The sequence below is a fragment of the Paramisgurnus dabryanus genome, chromosome 14, assembly GCF_030506205.2.
Source record: "Paramisgurnus dabryanus chromosome 14, PD_genome_1.1, whole genome shotgun sequence".
Lineage (NCBI taxonomy): Eukaryota > Metazoa > Chordata > Actinopteri > Cypriniformes > Cobitidae > Paramisgurnus > Paramisgurnus dabryanus.
Window position 1 is genome coordinate 1810185 of NC_133350.1, and position 17481 is coordinate 1827665.

The 17481-nt window shown below is 38.2% G+C and overlaps 1 protein-coding gene across 3 annotated transcripts in view; it reads right to left on the reverse strand.

The window, feature by feature from the left end:
* The window catches only part of il1rapl1b (interleukin 1 receptor accessory protein-like 1b), a 172925-nt gene that overhangs the window by 26821 nt on the left and 128623 nt on the right, over positions 1-17481 (reverse strand). For all 3 annotated transcript variants that reach the window (XM_065259326.2, XM_065259325.2, XM_065259324.2), the window contains exon 7: positions 2501-2633. In XM_065259326.2, coding sequence (XP_065115398.1) covers positions 2501-2633 — 133 coding nt within the window. The remainder of the gene's footprint in view (positions 1-2500; positions 2634-17481) is intronic.

Consider the following 17481-nt stretch of genomic DNA (forward strand, 5'->3'; position numbering starts at 1 on the left):
TGTTTCTAACCCCAACGCCAGGTGACAACTGTTTAATTTCGCGTACACTGTTTAATTTCGCGTACACTGTTTAATTTTGCGTAATCTAACCCTAAACCGACGCGCAAATGGTAATAAAATAGGAAAGAGAATGCAACGGACGTAATAGTATTGAAGTCCCCAGTTCGTCAAAAAATGACACGAAAGGTATACCCTTCACGTCAACATATGACGAATGGTCAAGTGTCGTCAAATATTGACGAAATGGGGTGAGACTGTGTTAGTTTTACCATTGCCTGGAACTTTGTAATTGCATAGCTGGACTAACACTCACAAAGTGCATTGGACTTCATGTGAAACTGCACAGACCAATCAGCAGGCAAGTAACGCAAGATGAAACTGCTCTGTATGCTTTAAAATTGCTCTTGCAGAACTTTGATTATTTGGCCGATCAATCTGTGCTGGGATTCTAATTAGGGAAACTGGGCATTTATTAAAAATAATATTCAAAGGTTGGTAGGTTATCTCAGAAAGCCTAGAGGACCCCACCAGATGTATCTATTTGCCATGTTTTTCAACTTTTTCAGTGGTAGAATTTCAACTTTTTTATGGTAGAATTATGTCATCACTTCCCTGTTGAGGGAGCTTCACACTGCGTCAGAGAGCTGACGCTATGGTGAATGCCTGCAGTGTGACGGCATCTGAGTATGTATATAAAATTCAACCACTGGTGTGATGTCAAGACCTGCATCCGCTGAGGTGTTTTAGTGAACTTTGAAAGTGAAGGTTTGGAATCACACATTGTGGTTACTTCCACCCCGAACGGGAGCCATATGCAATGTTCTACCTCTGAGGACTTGTTGTAAGCACAGGTAAACCATGGTTTCTTTCTGAAAAAGGTCAATATTGGGGGCATACATCTTAGACCATAGGGTTAAAATCCATATAAATCCACATGGAGCAGATGTTCTGCTGAGGCAGGCATTGAGTTCGGGGGAATGGAGACTCCACCCACACATGGTGAGGCAAATCTGGCTCAGGCCAAGCAAAAGCTGACCTGTTTGCAACTCAAGAGAACTCACATTGTCCTCTTTGGGTTTCTCTTACTTACTCAATCCCATTTGGGCTGGATGTCAGGGCCTGAGGGCCTCCATTGTGTTTTACCCCAATCGCTCAGCTCTGGGAGTTCTAGAGAGGATACGGCAGCACAGGAGCAGCTGTTGCTTGTAGGCTGGCTTGAGTATGGTTTTCAAACCTGGTCTCCCTTCTAGACGGCTTCCCATTTCAGGTGCCGATCTAGAGGGATCTGCAGGCTTAGGCAAGGCACTATGTTTCACCCCTGCCTACAGTGAATGAGTTTGTGGTTCTGGCCTCTTAGAAGGACATACTCATAAAAACAGGTCTCTCAAACGAGGTTGTGCAGACATTTTACATTCCAGAGCTCCCTCCACCAGGAAATTATAAATATTTAAATAAAAACTTTTATTACATGGTGCCAAGGTCACTTATATGACCCAGTTAACTGCCCACTAGGTTCAGCTCTGGAGTTTTTATAGGATCAGTTCGAACAGGGCTGTCTCCTTTGACAATTAAGGTTTATGTGGCAGCTATATTTGTCTTCCATACCTTAGTGGTCGGTCCCTCATTAGATAGAAACCAGCTATTCATGCATTACCTGAGTGGCACTCGAAGGCTACGGCTGTGTGTGTCCTAGAGGGCTTATCAGGGGCACCATTTGAGCCATTGGATACCAGTTCAGAAAGTTTCTTACTCTGATAATACTCTGATAGTCAACGGGCAAATACACATGCAGACTGCTGGTAGGCAGTATCCACGCAAATTTCAACCCGGGGAGGCAGCCTTCTTGGGCTTTACTTAGCACCCTCTTCTTTACGTTACATTAGCAATACGCACGCTTATAATGTTGATTCATAGCCGCAGCAAATTTAGCTGCTATCGTGTATTATGTTGTGCTATCTGTCGTTTTTCTATGCTTTCCACTGCTTCTATTATTGTAAAGCTGCTTTGAAACAATCACAAATTGTGAAAAGCGCTATATAAATAAAATTGAATTGAATTGAATTGAATGTTACCACTATAAGAATGAAGAAATAGAGCAAACCTTTGTGTGCACCCGAAAGCAGCTAACACTGAATGCATATTGAAAACTGTCAGGCATTATATATATACATATACATATACATATATATATATTATACAGAGCTCTCTGTCACACCCAAACAGTGGTCGAATTTGATATACATACTCAGACGCCGTCTCACTGTAGACAATCCCCATAGCGTCAGCTCTCTGATGCAGCGTCTTGTTCCCTTCTCAGGGAACAAGGGTTACATATGTAACCTGAGACGTTTGCATTTTATTGGTTCACTTTTAATAATGTCCCTGCAAGTGTATTTAATAGATATAAAGAAAAATTGAAAATATGTGGTCTCTCATTTTTGCTGCTATAAAAATGGGGATTTACAGATTAAAAACTGAATCATTAGATTAAGTGACTTACTTAATTTCACTTTCTCTGATCCTATTTTCATCCAGGTCCTCAATAAACTTCTCTCCCTTCATCCAGTAAATGAGAGGACTTGCATCCCCGCTGTAGCCAAAGAAAGCTCTGCAGGTCAAGTTGACAGGACTTCCTGTAAAAAAACACATTACAGAACACTAGTGTTCAAAATATTCCTCTAAAGATTAATACCATAAAAAACACCATATTTTAACACACAGAATAACTATTAAAAAAATCTGTTTATCATAGAATATATACCCGTTTCACGAGTTTACATGTGAATCAATAAACCGACTATGCAAAAAAAAATGCTTTTACACAAGATTTGGATACATAGCTGCCAACTCTCACGCATTCACCGTGAGACCCACGCAATTGACCCCATTCTCACACTCTCACACTACACATACATTTTCTCACGCAGGCTCGTGCCCACCATTGAGATTCCCATTAAGTTTAATAAAAGTCATGAAATAATTGACTATACACCCAACTGTAAATACTGTTAAACGCCTATCTCTATCTGGCGTGCCTCAATCAGCATATGCCAAATTCAAAATTATGCGAAGGCCAATCAAATCAAAGAAGGTGGAGTTATTGGTGGAGCGCCAGCTTCAAACTACAGCGCGAGTTTGCGGCTGCGCGATTGTGAAAGAGCAACGCACGATGTAAGTAGCTAAACCAGTGCTCGCAGTACTGACACTTTATATTTTAGCGTACCTTCACTCTCTTTTGCGTGCCACCACTTCTCATGTTGGTGATACTTTGCTGCAAAGAGTAAAAGAGCATTTCACTTTATGTGGCGCTGTGCATAAAGTTCCACAGCGAGGACATCAGAGTACCGCGAGAGCAATTCGAAATATTACAAAAGGGTCCTTTACATTTGCTCTCGCGTTACTCTGATGTCATATGCCAATCAGTCAGCTCCGCACCAGTCGAACACACAAAGCGTCAAGTTCTGGATGACAAGCAGAGACCTGCCCGGATTACACACACAGATACCCTCAGAAAACAGCAATTTTAATCAACCCTCACCCGCGTGTGCATGTTTGTAAGCAGTACAAGTCTGCGTGATGTTCGCTGTGACAGTTTTTAATAAAAGAGAAAAAAGTAAATTGATATTATATACGAAATATAATTATATGGTCTTGACATGCACATTATATGTTGCTTTAGTTTAATATAAAGTGCTCATTTGGTTTATTTGATTGTGACAGTCCCTCTATCACCAATCAATCACAAATCATTACTTCATGCTTCTCTTTCTTAGTGGATTAACTGAATCAAAGCTGCTGTTATCTGCAGTTATACATTTTACAGATACCAGTAGCCTATTTATTAGATTGTAAGAACATTTTTGGCACTTTTATCAGAAGGAAAGCATAATAGAAGTGTATAAAATAATAATAAAGACTCTTATCTCAGGCATTTAAACTACAACCCCAAATCAGAAAAAGTTGAACACTGTTGAAAATGTGAGTAAAAAAGTAATGGAATAATTTACAAATCTCATAAACGTATATTTTATTCACAGTAGAATATAAATAACAAATCAAATGCTGAAAGTAAGACATTTTGAAATGTCATGCCAAATATTGGCTCATTTTGGATTTCATGAGAGCTACACATTAAAAAAAAGTTGGGACAGGTAGCAATAAGAGGCCAGAAAATTTAAATGTACATATAAGGAACAGTTGAAGGACCAATTTGCAACTTATTAGGTCAATTGGCAACATGATTGGGTATAAAAAAGCCTGTCAGAGTGGCAGTGTCTCTCAGAGGTCAAGATGGGCAGAGAATCACCAATTCCCCCAATGCTGCAGCGAAAAATAGTTTTCTGAGTTTCTCAGAGAAAAATTGCAAAGAGTTTGAAGTTATCATCATCTACAGTGCATAATATCATCAAAAGATTCAGAGAATCTGGAACAATCTCTGTGCGTAAGGGTCAAGGCTGGAAAACCACACTGGATGCCTGTGATCTTCAGGCCTTTTGACGGCACTGCATCACATACAGGAATGCTACTGTAATGGACATCATAACATGGGCTCAGGAATACTTCCAGAAAACATTGTGGGTGAACACAAACCACCGTGCCATTCACAGTTGCCAGCTAAAACTCTATAGGTCAAAAAAGAAGCCATATCGAAACATGATCCAGAAGCGCAGGCGTTTTCCCTGGGCAAGGCTCATTTAAAATGGACTTTGGCAAAGTGAAAAACTGTTCTGTGGTCCAACGAATCAAAATTTAAAGTTCTTTTTGGAAAACTTGGACGCCATTTCATCTGGACTTAAGAGGACAATGACCACCCAAGTTGTTATTAGCGCTCAGTTCAAAAGCCTGCATGTCTGATGGTGTGGGGTTGCATGAGTGCATGTGGCATGGGGAGCTTACACATCTGGAAAGGCACCATCAATGCTGAAAGGTTTATCCATGTTCTAGATACATATGATCCCATTCAGGCGTCGTCTCCCATCATAAAGAGGAAGATGCCACAAAGAAGACCTAAGACAATTGAGCAACTAGAAGCCTGTTTTAGACAAAAATGGTACAACATTCCTATTCCTAAACATTGGTCCTCCTCCAGCTGTTCCTTAAATGTAAATTTAGCTTTTCTGGCCTCTTATTGCTACCTGTCCCAACTTTTTTTGGAATGTGTAGCTCTCATGAAATCCAAAATGAGCCAATATTTGGCATGACATTTCAAAATGTATCACTTTCAACATTTGATATGTTATCTATATACTATTGTGAATAAAATAAAAGTTTATGAGATTTGTAAATTATTCCATTCCTTTTTTACTCACAATTTCTACAGTGTCCCAACTTTTTCTGTTTTGGGGTTGTAAGTTAAAGCTTTTATTCCAATTTAATTTCTAAAATATGATTAAGATTTGTATTGTAAACCATTTTTATGCAGTCTTTTTCAAATATTTAACACAGAAATAGCTAAAACCCACCCTATTATCAATTGGCAAATTGTTAGGACTTACATAAAAAAATTAGGGTTAGGGTTAGGGTTAGGGTTAGCCCCCCCCCCAAAAAAAAGAAATCTCACTCAAAGCTGAACTCAGAAGTTGGCAGCTCTGGGATATGTCAGGTTTCTTACAGGCAGTGATGTCACCGTCTATATTACATTTAGTCATGAACTGCAGACACACACACTAGGGTTGCCAACAGTCCCGTATAAGCTGCATCCCATTTTTTGACGACTACGCTGATCTAACCAGTGACTGATACAACAGGCTTGTTCATCAACATCAAAATCCCGTGCCACAAGCAGCAACAGCAGCAGTGCTGATCACGACACTTGAGAATGATCTCTGACACGTTTCCTTCAATCACAGACCCCCTCAAGCACAATCAGTAAACATTTAAGAGGGTCAAATAATACGATTTCATGATTTCTTTTTAAATTATTTAGCTGTTTGTGCATGTATAGACGGTTTCATCGGACGTACGAGATACACAGCTGGATCCGAACTTTACTTCCGGTTTCGTTTTTTTAATGGTCTGACTAGTTGCTAAACTGATCTATTGAACAAATGCCTCGTCGAAAATAACAAATGTTTTGGTTTCCAATGTAATCTATGTGTTGTTTTTTTGCTTGTTATATAAATAAACTACGTTTAAAGAACTTTGATGTTATTTATTCTTAGCGGAGTTTACCGGAAGTTACGTGCGGACCGCAACAGCCGCTTGTTTATGTTGTTACTGCTGAAACAGTCTATAATATCTGCATAGTTACAAAGTTCTCAATTCTGAAGAGTTCGCCAGTCCTGACCTGATTAAAACGCCCCAAGGCATTTCCAACTTTACCAGGAAATTCTTGCGCTTTTAATTTACAGACTGTAAGTGTGTTTTAATTAAAGTATTAAATGTTGACTCTAAAAAAACTACAGCTCACATAATCTATGTTAGTTTTAGTTTGTCACACGTAAGATTAACATGAAGATGATAACAGTTTTAACCTTAGTGCATGAGTCACTAAGTGTTTTGTTTTACACAGACAGTAAAGGTAATGGTTCAATTAAAGGACTGTGTTAAAAGTACCTAGTGTAAATTAACAAACTATTAATAAACCTGTTGCCAAGGCATAAGAGTTATAAATTAATATTTCATTAGGAGATAGCTTTAATTTTGACAAATGGCTTAAATAAAGTGTGTACACAAAAACAAATCAGACTCATATCTCAGTGACATGGAAGAATAATGTAATTTCAACTCCCGGCCACTGGAGGTCACAACAGTACCATCATCACTCACATGTTAACGTCAGGTCAGAAATAACATAACATGAAAAAATGACACTGCATGTGATACACAACAGGTCATCAACCAAAGAGAGACAGTGACTTTTCCTAGCACATTACTTATAATTGAGAGAGAGAGACTCACAGAGAGAGAGAGAGAGAGAAAGAGAGAGAGAGAGAGAAAGAAAGAGAGAGAGAGAGAGAAAGAGAGAGAGAGCGAGAGAGAGAGAGAAAGAGAGAGAGAGACCCACAACGCTGGACCATTTATTAGGAGAGTATGTGTGAGTTAGTCTTTGTTTGTTCACTGTATTTTGGCTTCTTCATTTTTGGCAGAGCGAATAATGCACAGGCCTCACTGTGGCTCTGCTCATTAAAACACTGTTGGTAGTAAACGGAATGTTCTAGGTTTAAATGCTTTTTTATCTTTTTATCAAAATAACAAACAGTATATGGAATGTGAAAATGTTATTAGGATTGAGGATATCTAGTATCTATAGCCATGACCCTGATACATTTTATTCCATTACACATTCAAGAATTTTAATTGTACAACTTTATGCAAATGATGAGCGAGGAGTTCATGTCATCCAGCAGGCGTCACATAGCAAGAAAGTCGTTGGCAGTGTGAACGAGAGGTAAAACCAAGCTGAAAACGCGACCACACCACTTTCCTCTGTCTGTTCAAAGTGCTTGGGCACTTCCATAGCATCTGCCGTCATTTAGTCTTGCGTAGTCAGACCTTACTGAAGGTCTGGGAACCATGGCAGCTTTGAATGGCCAAGGACCGCCCAAGAGTGAAATGTAAAGCAACCAATTACGTTTCGCTTTGTGCTGCATCATGATAAGCGGCTTGGAGATGTCACCACAATAACAGTTAACCAGTAACAGTTAATAATAATAACCAGTGTGCAACCATCATTCACAAACATCTCAAAAGTTTATAACAACAATAGCAAACATGTTCAAATACATTGCATACTTTCAAACATGCACCATTTATTCAATCTTGATTAAATATATTGTCACAGATGTAAACACACAAGCTTTCTTCTTCAATCAGACAGCTTTGTGTTGTTTCCGGGGGGACAGTTATTTTTATATAAAGTTGTAACATGTATAAGGTCTACATTAAATTGTCCATCTTACTGTGGTTTTTTGGTTAGCTAGCTTATTGACGTATTGAAGGTTTCCTAAAGAGAAATATACAAGGAAGCATTAAGAGGTTTCTGAAAGAAGAGAAGGGTTTTTCTCAAATAAATCTTCAAATTATCTTTATGTTGTTAAACATTGTTTTATAGCTAGCTAGCAAGATTGTCACTATTTGATTTGGATTTTCTGATTTTGCTGAAAACACAAGAAAACTAAAAAGTTCTATATTCACAATGGAAAAGAATATAATCTCGTGTACATTAAGTTATATTACACTAGGGATGCCTCTGCAAGCCAAATTAATACAAGCATATGCCATAATGATTCCTTTAAAAAATAGGTCTTTACAATCAAGTTTCTAAGCAACTGTGGACTACACAGTGATGTACTCTACACAGATCAAACATCATTTAAATTGGTTGAGAAATGTAAAAGTTATTGTGTTTATATCTAAAAAAGTCACAGGTCACCCATTTACTCGCATTTGCAGGGTACTTTTACCACTGCTGATATGGCAGCACTACTGACCTATCGCAACAGCAGAATAAAACATTGGTAACACTTTACAATAAGGTTCATTAGTTAACATTAGTTGATGTATTAACTAACATGAACAAACCATGAGCAATACATCTGTTACAGTATTTATTAATCTTTGTTAATGTTAGTTAATAGAAATAAAGCTTTTAATTGTTTGTTCATGTTAGTTCACAGTGCATTAACTAACGTTAACAAGATTTTAATAAAGTATTAGTAATTGTTGAAATTAACATTAACAAAGATTAATAAATGCTGTGTAAGTGCAGTTCATTATTAGTTCATGTTAACTAATGTAGTTAACTAATGAACCTTATTGTAAAGTGTTACCAAAACATTCAACACACAATCTAGTTATTTCTTTATGTTTAAGTCCTATAATTGGGTCCCCATTGCATCTATCAAACTAGGAAATGTGAAAAAGATCAACCCAATAACCTAGTTTTGGTAAACCATTATCTGCAAGCATGTGAAAAAGTAGGTAACTGAAATTTGGTTCCCCTTGTGATGTTAGAAGGGGATAATACCACCCCTTAATCTGCACTATCCAACCACAGCACTGCCATTTAGTACAGAGATCAGCTAATTTGCATTAAAAAACAGACCCAAAAACTGAAAAAAATTCTCACGCTCACAAAGTGGCAATGTTAACATCCTACAATAAATTATCTATATGATATTTTAAGACAAAACTTCACATACGTACTCTGGGGACACTAAAGATTTATTTCACATCTCAAAAAAGTCTTGTGAAATGTCCCCTTTAATGTATATGCATCAGATGTTCAGCCAACAGTCCATAGGCGTGATATCAGAGGCTGGGACTAACCATCATTAAGCAATCTAAGTGTTATGTGAAGTTGTGCAAAGCACATACTGGTGGAAAAATAAATAAATGCCTGTAACAATGGAATTCAACAGTGTTGATGTGTGTTGATTATTTTTTTTTGCTGTCACTACAGCTAAAACATCCATCTGTACCACCAAGGCAACTAATGCACCCAACACAAGACAGCTGTTCAAAACTTTCAAATCTTTCCTCTGTCCCCCCCACCCACCTCTGCTTTGTCAGCTGATTATTTGCAAACTTTTTCACCAACAAAACTTCATCCATCAGTAATCAATTCTCTTCAACACATACCTCAGAATACACTACACTTACATCTGACTTCCATTTCTCCTTTTTCTCTCCACTGACTGACACAGAAGTAATTAAACTTTTCTCCACCAACCCCACCACATGCCCCCTTGACCCAATCCCCTCCCATTTATTACAGGCCATTTCATATACGCTCACACCAGCACTCACACATATAATTAAGGCTGCACAATTAATTGCATGCGATTGTCACGCGTATCTCGTCAGTAGAGTTGGTTCCTTGATTAGTAATAAATCGCCATCAGCTGATTTCAGATGGAGCAGCATTTACTACACAGAGCTGTACTGTAGGTCACTGACAAGAGGGGAAATATCGCATTCATAATCGCAGGCGATTCATCCGCAATTATGAATGCGATTTTTCCCCTCTTGTCAGTGAACTACATCTTTATGTGGTAAATGCTGCTTCATCTGAAAGAAGCTGATGGCAATTTATTACTAATCAAGGAACTGGCTTTAATGACAAGATGTGCATGAGAATAACATGCAATGTATTGTGCAGCCCTATTATCAACACCTCCCTTCTCAATGGCACATTTCCATCCACTTTCAAGCAGGCACTGGTCACGCCACTCCTTAAAAAGCCACGCTGAACCCCTCTCTCACCGACAGTTACAGACCATTCTCTTTTTTTCCATTCATTGCGAAAACACTTGAGAGATCTGTTTTAACCAGGTATCCTCCTTTCTATCTCAGAACAATCACTAGATGACAAGCAGTCAGGCTTCAAATGCAACCACTCCAGCGAAACAGCACTCTTAGTGGTCAGGGAAGCATAACGGCTAGCTAAGGCAGAAACCAAATCCTCAGTTCTGATTTTATTAGACCTATTGACAGCCTTTGACACAGTCAATCTTCAAATTTTATTTGCCACTCTATCATCGTTTGGGACACAAACATGAACTCCCTTTAAATGGTTCAAATTTTATCTCTCAGAAGGATCCTTTAGGGTGTTGTGGAAGGGTGTGCAGTCCACAGGATCCCACCCTCAGGGATTAGTGCTTGGTCCACAGCTTTTCTCCATCTTCAGTTGGTTCAGAACATAGCAGCGTATAAGGTACAATTCGCTACTACTCACTTACAGAACTTTCACTTGGACCGCACCAGCATACTTCACACCCTTATGGCGCTTTTCCATTGCATAGTACCCCACGGTTTAGTTTAGTTTGGGTCGGGTCAGCTCTCCTCTCCTCACTTTGGCGTGGTTAGCTTTTCCTTTGAGTTTAATATCACTTCACAGTGGGAGGGATTGTAGGCGTGTCGTTATATTTGCGCTGCCTACAGGTGTGACATCATACAAGTGAGGTTAGGGTTAGGTTGTATATTCCCATACGTTTATTTATTTCTCAGTCTGCTACAAAATTAAAATTGGCCACCACAAATAGATGTTTGCACATCGCGTTTATCAATACATCTGTATCACACAACAGTTTCTGTTGTTAAAACACCCCAGGCGTCAGCCGACGGCGCTCCGATGAGCCTCACTGAAGTTGCATTTAAGCATATAATGCTGACGTGCTCGTCGCGAATGTTCCGCCACAAACTGCAAGTCTGGAAAAAACTGTTATGGTGTTCCTGATTCTCAACATGTGAATGTTTTTCATCGCTAAAAGGGAGTTTGGGAACTTATAGCAGAGCACAGATGACAACATGTTTGCTCGAGCACAGGTAAAGCTAATCTACATTTTAGCGATGACGCTGTTAGTGACGTTTCTTTCAGACCAATCAATGATCTACTGTGTTTTTGCGTCATGTTTGGTATCAGCTCAGGTCGCTTGGAACCTCAACCAAGGTGGTACGAAAAAAAGTATTGGGTACCTCGTACTGCACCTAATGGAAAAGCTCCCAAAAGTAAGCTGACCCGACCCAAACTAAACTAAACCGTGGGGTACTATGCAATGGAAAAGCTCCCAAAAGTAAGCTGACCTGACCCAAACTAAACCAAACCGTGGGGTACTATGCAATGGAAAAGCGCCATTATACATTCCACAGTGCTTCATGTCTGTTATAGGCAGAAGTTTAGAAATTTGTACTTTTAAAAAAAAATAGTTTGCCTTAAAAACATGTGCACTCAGGCTCAGCTCAATCCATTTAATTAAAACAATACTATAAATTACAAGCAAAGAAGGTAATCAGAGGAGAAGTTAAATTTGATGTGCTTTAGGAACAGTCTTAACCCTTCTACATAAATCCCTGACAGAAAACCCTGACACATCCATTAATGTCTGGATGTCCATTCCCCAGAATGCCGGACACAGAGATGTTCCATGGTTGAGAGTATTGCCTAAAATGTTTAATGACTTACACATCCCATGAACAGCTCAAGCTAAGTGGCCATTCATTTGAATCAGACAGACAAAGGTCACATTACTCAGTCCCCATAACCTGCTTAAAAATCACACAACTGCTTCATTCTTTTTACTCACACATAGATTTAAGTTATCTGAATGGGTACATATTATAGAATATATTACTTTAAATATACAGCCTATTATAATAACTATAGACCAACCTAAACAGAAAACATTTAGCAATTTAACATAAGAACAATAAGAAGATTCCATATGTCCCTAAATGATTGTCATATTTCATTCAAAAATTCCTAAGAGAGGAGAGGTTGATCTTATCTGAAAGGCGCAGCACTGAAAGCCCAAAGAAAGATCAGTTCTATCTGAAGGCCGCAGTACTAACCATCTGAAGAGAGATCTGTCACATCTGACCAGTCTAATACTGAAGGAATGTAGAGACCAGAATAAATATTCCTGCCACAACAACTTAGGATTCTAGACATGACTGCCTTCCACTCTGACAAATGGAAAACCTTCTTGTAAGCTTGTAAAATGGGATCCTGGCACCACTTTGGCATAAATTGTGCTAATTAAGAATAGCAAAATGTTATAGCCCATTTTTGCTGGAGACATTGACAAGTGAGATAAAAAAAAAATTGTCCGTCTGTACTTTCCACCGGCAGAAATTTTGGAAGTAGTGCACACACAGATAGATATTAAAGACCCTTTTCGCGTGAATTCGCGTCCCTCCGAAGAGAAGTCACCGGCCGCCACTGATAGTGACACATAGTACTAAAGTGTTTTACACACACACACACACACACACACACACACACACACACACACACACACACACACACACACACACACACACACACACACACACGTCTTTTATATAAACCCTTTTGACCCTTTTCGCGTGTATTCGTATGTATTACCTGCTAAAACACATAAAAAAATTTTAAAAACACTTCAAATGCGTGTTAGGACTATACTGCCCTCCAAAGCCTAAGTGCAGTATCTACGCAAACACTGAAACTGAGAAAAATGGCTTTAAAGTTTTTACACTAGCCAGCCAAACATGTTGTAGGTAGATTCGTGGTAATGCATTCATGTAATGCCTTGTTAGGAAGAAATTTTTTAAAGATAAAAACCATAACCACCGATGTGACCTTTGACTCCCAAAATGCAGATACTGCACTCTGCCTTTGAAAGACCTTACACAACTAAAACGCTATTGCAAAAGCAAAGTGCAGTATCTACGAACTAAATGTGTTCATTCAACTTTTTCTCATGCTTCTTAATACATTTTGATTGTTTTTAATAACTGTAATAGTTTTATTTATGTTTTTGAATGCTAAAAATGCTCCTTTTACCACAAAGAGAGTATTTAACTCACTTTATTAATTTTTATTTATTAAAAAAATTACATTAGACGAGGTTTACTTTAAAACAGTAGTTAAAAATTAACATAATTTAAAAATAGAAGAACATGTTTGTCCCGAAGACATTATTGTTTCAAATGTACTATAAGTGGTAACTAACAGTATGTACATTTTAGTTAATTTTCATCTCAAAGTAGCACAGTTATGTAAACTTAGATATTTTTAAGATTAGCTTTAGAAGTACTAAACTAAATGTTTTAATATTAAGTAGCCTACAAAATTAGTTCGTGGAGAAAGAGCACTTATTATGGAAGTGTACTTTTTCACATAGTGTGCTTTCTGCTGGCCCGGCTGCGCTCGTCAGTTTGACTGGGCTCCGCTATCTTTGCCTAACAATAAAACTTTACCAGACTCTTATCAAACTTTTGAAGGAGTAACCCCTGTCAATACAATTTGATTAGCTGCCTAAAAAGTGGAGAGATTTTCGAATCAACAAACACCAATGCGCTTGAATCGAATTATATCATTATTGTCAGAGGATATTGCCTTCAATGGACGAGCACAGGTAGGTCAAAACTTGCTAGCAGCTGGCTAGTCAATGTTAACTACTTATAAAGCTGTAATTTGCCTTAGCATGAGTTATTATTTAGCTATCTTCCTTACCAGTATTTGTTTTTTTGCGTTTTAACGCGAGTTCAACCATCATTTGGCCGCGGGATTGTGCCATGGTTTGTTGTTTCTGTGTGTTACGATCGGGGGAAACCGCAGTATCTGCTGTATCAAAGCCGGAAAAACAAAGCCAGAACGCAGTAACATCACTTACTGCGGTTTGCCTTGGTATTAGCATGGATTTTGTAGTTACTGCAATTTTGACACCCTCATTTCTCTGAAACGGAACAAAATTGAACCAGGAGACTTTGTCACAAGACAGAATAGATGTCATAAAGCTCATTTCAAGCCTTAACTCAATTTCGACCAAGTGTGTAGTTACTGCGCTTTCGCTTTGGACGGCAGTATACTGCTTTCTACATTGAATTTAGGGCTGCCACCATTACTCAAATTTTTTGAGTACTTAACTCTTTTCCCATCACCTCTTCAATTAAGAAAAAAAACTTTCCCTGCCAATGACACGTTTTTACGGTAATCAATAATTTTGCTATTCTCCACTGGCTGGTGCTCTAACCTAACTTATAAAAATTTGAAGCATCAAAACTAATGAAAAACATACAAAACTCTGTGCATGTTTTGATCAAGTGTCAACTTTGGTAAGTGCCAGTAGTAGCAGGACACATTATAATATAAAACACAATCTAAAAATAAATAAAACTTGTGTGAAAATTAACGTAATGCAGAAATACTGTTAGAGAGATACACGCAAACACACACACACGCAAACACACACACAGTTTTAAAGCAATAAATATTTATCCAACCCCATTTAAAAACAGTCTGTGGGTGTCATCTTTTTGGACATCCATCGTATTGCATTGGTTTTAATTTCTTTCATTGACTTGTTGTATATGACAAGTTGTAGTGAGCTCACATTTTCTGCTAGAATGAAGACTAAGGCATTGAATTAAACGGGAAAATTTCAGGCATGCATTGCTACTACTCTAAAGCGAGGGGCGAATGGCCGGATGATGGGCTTATTTGGGAGAAAGTCCAGGGCTGTTTTTTAGCCCCAGTCCGTCCCTGATTGTGTGTGTTATGATATCCATTGTGTCTCCCTTTGTTGGTATTCAGTGTCTCCGCTGCCCTCAGAACTTCAATTCCCATCATCCACAACTCATTGTCACACCTGTTTCCAGTTCACTCATTATCTAACCAATTTATACCCTGTTAATTCATTCACTCACTGCGAAGTCTTGTTATTCTGTAAGTTTGCATTTCTGAGCATTATTTCTATTTTCTACATTGTCTGGTCTTGATCATCCCTGTATCTTGTTTGTTCAGTCACCATTGTTGGATTGCTCACCTGTGTATGACCATGCCTGTCTCTGGATTAATGTTTATAAAAGTTCCCTATAATAAACTGCAAATGTAAAAATGACCTGGTAAATACACAGAACAAGGGGGTAACAAAGCACCACTTTAATTTAAAGCCCGCAAACATAAGAGTCACCTGGTAACTCCTACATATACCTAAATTTTCAGATCAAAGAGATACAAGTTGCTATTTTTATTGTACTTGCCTTAAAACACAGATAATTAAATTAAATTAGCTGCACTTTTGCAGTCTATATTAAAATAAAAGTGATATGTTTGTTATATTTTATATGCCGACGTGGCTCGTAGACATCGACTATACACTTTCATCAGGTAAGTAGCGAATATGAAAAAAAAAATCAATAGCCCATATTGCCCATAGACACAAGTCATACATACCACATAATATTTCAACAGGTACCCTGTAGTTATAAAATACTTGGAGTATAAATATTTTTTTCATTTTCCATATTCTACCCCAAACCTAACATATTGTTCCTTTATACCTACAAGTACGTATATATACTCTGTTGTTACAAATAGGTATGCTGTAAATTCTGGTTAATTACGTAGTACATTGTGGGTCGTAATCTAAAGAGTTATTTCACAAGCATAAAGATAAATTATTTTATGCAGAACAACAGACACATGAATCAACACTGAATGTCCATATTGGAACTAGTCGTGGCCTAATGGTTAATGGTCTTGTGACCCGAAGGTCCCCGGTTTGATTGTCGCGGCTGGCAGGTTGCAACTGAGGTGCCCTTGAGCCAAGTGATTACTGGGTGCTGCAGTGTGTGTGTGTTAGTGTGTGCGTGCACGCGTGCGTATTCACAACTCACTGGGTTAAATGCAGAGGTCCCATTTCGAGTATGGGCTACCATACTTGACTTGACAATCATATCACTTTCACTTCATTTCAAGATGTCAAATAGACGTTTTGCTCTTCACCTCTCTATCATTAAATATTAGGGTTTTTACAGACTTTAGGTTGCTGAGCACTAAAATTCAAATTCAGTCCACCTTTACTGAATGTGTAACTATCAAAGTCAATAATAGGAATAGAACTGTATACTGTATGTTCCATGTCAGGAAAAAAGAGCAGGCACAAACATAAGGCACCTCTATCACCCCATGCACTGTTCGTTAACACTGTTCAAGACACAGGCTGTTTATCAAATGGAAAGCTGCATCCTCTGGAGGTCACATATGCAGGCTGCATACATCATCAAGCCTGGTTCATTTCAGTTCACTGAGCATTACACAGCAAGTCATAAGCATATTACAACAATTTATGATTATCTACTGTAAGTAACAGTAAACTTTTTAGTTGTTAATATTCTAAAATAAGACGGTCCTTATGAGGTATGCAGCCTTCAAATGCATCCTCCGAAGGATCGCATTTGAGCCCAGAGTACCACAATAGGAGCAATCACAAATTTATTTGTTGTCATTTATGGCAAAAACATTTGATGTGGTACTTACATGCTTGTTTGGGTTTGTTCCATTGTCTTACAATCTGTCTTTCCTGTAAAGCCCAGAATATAGTCTGTTTTTTACGTGTACATGACATACATGCATGGCCTTGCAAAGTATAGGTTATTTGACTTGTACAGACAGACATCTAACGCATGCGCATTGCGACAAAATGCTAAATGCAATGCATCTGCTGGGCTACATACTACATTCTCATGAAGGCGCATGCGCAACCTACGCGTACGATGTACACAGGGTATAAAAATTTGATGAAGAAAATTGCATCACACGTACTTTAGGCGGACCCTTGCATAGTTTGATGCGTCAACATAGAAACTGAAATATTAAATATTGCAACTCAAGCAGGACATTGTATACACAACCATGAAATACAGCAGAGGGAGGCATAAACAAATCATTAATTACGCGTAATGTATGTGTATTTTTTAAAATATTATTTTCGGAATTGAGAGGGACAAAGATCGACCTGTAGATTGCGATCAACGGTTGGCAACCACTGTTGACTGATAAAAGAGGTGAATTTGTCGATTTTATTGTTTTATACTGTTGTCTGAGGTCTACTTATGATGTTCGCGTGGTTTTTACATTTAAAAACATCAAAACCAATAAGTAATAGGTTATTTTGTAACATGGATTAATGGCTCTCTAGAGAAATTATTCATTTGAAGGGGCGGGCCACTGCTATGATTGGATAGCTTTATTCCCCGTCATTACACGTGCAAACA